Source organism: Etheostoma spectabile, chromosome 16 (assembly GCF_008692095.1).
Source record: "Etheostoma spectabile isolate EspeVRDwgs_2016 chromosome 16, UIUC_Espe_1.0, whole genome shotgun sequence".
Classification (NCBI taxonomy): Eukaryota; Metazoa; Chordata; class Actinopteri; order Perciformes; family Percidae; genus Etheostoma; species Etheostoma spectabile.
In genome coordinates, this window is record NC_045748.1 from 23,797,508 (window position 1) to 23,799,883 (window position 2,376).

Below are 2,376 nucleotides of genomic sequence, written 5' to 3' on the forward strand. Positions count from 1 at the left end.
GATATAAAACACTTTGAAACGGGTCAGTTTGACCCGAAGACAACACGAGGGTTAACAAACTCAGCCTTGGGGTAGTCACAAACCACAGCAACCCCCAACTAATTTGGAGTAACGCCACCCTAATACCACATGAATAAACATCTGTATTGCTGACCCATTTCACTGTGGACCAGATGTAGAACTGGAACTGTTGACTGTTGTACAGTATATCTTTTTGCGAATCTTGGTGTAGTAAGAACAGTAATAACTTCATGTATTCCACGAGAGAGGCCCTAAAAGCCACTGTATATTTTTACTGGCCTGATATACAAAGTGTGCTGTGTCCCAGCAGGCCTGAGCTGCGGCTTTCAAACCTCCAGCCCAGCAGTTGCCCCGGAGATGCGAGCACCCACACAATCCCCATCTGTGTTACACCAATCTGCCTCATAGACACTGTGGCCATGACGTTCCACTTCTGGGGTTGCTGTCATTCTGCCAGAAATTCGGGTGTCACTCTATTCTGATGTCCGTTGTCGGATGTCGCCAGACCCTCCTCTGCAGCGCTGTGGAGGAAGGTCTGGCAATGCGAGACTACATAGCCACTAACTGCCACACTGTTTACAAAGAGCGAAACACAAGCACAAGATACACACTTGTTTACTAGAGCTGCACAAATTAGTTACATTACTAGCTTTCAACTACTAAATTAATCTGCAACTACTTTATTTTGATTAGCCATTAATTGGTTTGAGTCATTCATGATCATAAATGAACACATTCTCCGATTCAAGCTTTCAAATGTGAATATATGTGAATATTCTAGTTTCCTCTCTCCCTGAGTCAGTAAACTACCTTTAAATCTTGAGTTGTGGACAAACCAAGACATTTGAGGACGTCATATTGGGCTTTGGAAAACACCGATTGTCATTTTACAGACCAAACAACTAGTAAAATAATCAACGGATCAATTGACAACGGAAAGAACTGGTAGTTGCAACCCTGATGTTTACCATTATCCTGTTTACTATAGCATTTTTACCCTGACCATCGTCATTTGCTTTTAATTTCAAACCACTCTCTTATGATGACTAACTGTAATTTGTTGGTTCCCTCCCTCCCCCGCTGTGTTTATCTCAGTCACAGACAATAAATGTCACTTCTTCAACTTCACTCAGTGGGCAAAATGAAATAGTGCTGCAGAGATGTGTTTGATGTGGTAAAGCGGTAGAGGAAAGGCTGAACAGGGTTCTTTGTTTTTGAGAATAAGGGTGTTTCTAGAATTTTGATTGGCTGCATACTGTATGTATCCTGCAGTGTGTGTCCATTGTTCATATGCTGTCGCACTACTTCGGTCTTCCTTTCTCCTTTTTAGCAGGACTACCTTGCCTGTCGAGGCTTGGTGAAGCTGCAGGTTATTTAATCAACATTTGACAGATGTAAGCTAACTAATTTGCATGCAGCAAACCCAACTTCTTTTGGTATTTTATTTTTGTAAGACTATTGTTTGGGCTTTCACGGTGATAGGATAGTTTGATGACAGGAAAGGGGAGACAGAGGGAGGATATTTGTTTTTTCAAAAACTTCTATGGAAAAGGACTCCAGTGGAGGCGCCCCCTGCAGGAAATGAGGTAGAATGCAGGTATATTTAAGGTATTTCCGCATTGGCTTCACTTTTAAAGTGTTTCAGCCTTACCGTGTTACGTGTAACACGGTAAGGCTGAAACAATGAGTCATTATTCAATTAGTCAATTGACAGAAAAGGAATCATCCACTACTTTAATAATTGATTCATACTCTTTGGTATTTTAACATTACCTAGTTCCAGGTTCTCAACTGTACGCGTAGGCCGCTTTCTTTGTATTATGGGAGTTAACTGGATATCTTTGTGTTTTGGACTGTTGAAGACATCACCTTGGACTTTTTGTGATGGACATTTTCCACAAAGATTGGACATTTTACAGACCACCGTCTACAAAGATCATCATGGCTCACCTGATGTAGTCGTTCTTACACAGGATCATGCCTCCTTTGCTGTAGCAGGTGCTGCTGTACTCGCCCAGCTGAGCATGGCAGCAGGAGCACTTGAGGCATCGCGTGTGCCAGTACCGCTCCATGGAGAAGAGCAGGAAGCGGTCCGCGATTCGACCTCCACATCCTGCGCACAACCTGCCCCCTGTCCCCCCGCCACCGCCCATCACTGCCACTGTGGGCGCCTCCACCCTGCTGTTCACCATAGCAACCTGAGAAGAGAAGACCAACAGTTGAGTCAGGACAGTGGAACTATTCAATAGAAATAGTTCAACATAGCGCATCCCTGATTGAGCAGCTCCAAATTGATTACTTTTCTGAAATGAATGTCTCTATGTGTGTGTGTGTGTGTGTGTGTGTGTGTGTGTG

At 43.5% G+C, this 2,376-nt stretch overlaps 1 protein-coding gene across 1 annotated transcript in view; it reads right to left on the bottom strand.

The window, feature by feature from the left end:
* The window catches only part of lmo4a (LIM domain only 4a), a 20,954-nt gene that overhangs the window by 7,247 nt on the left and 11,331 nt on the right, over nucleotides 1–2,376 (bottom strand). Inside the window, exon 2 of the mRNA XM_032539272.1 lies at nucleotides 1,972–2,219. Coding sequence (XP_032395163.1) covers nucleotides 1,972–2,219 — 248 coding nt within the window. The remainder of the gene's footprint in view (nucleotides 1–1,971; nucleotides 2,220–2,376) is intronic.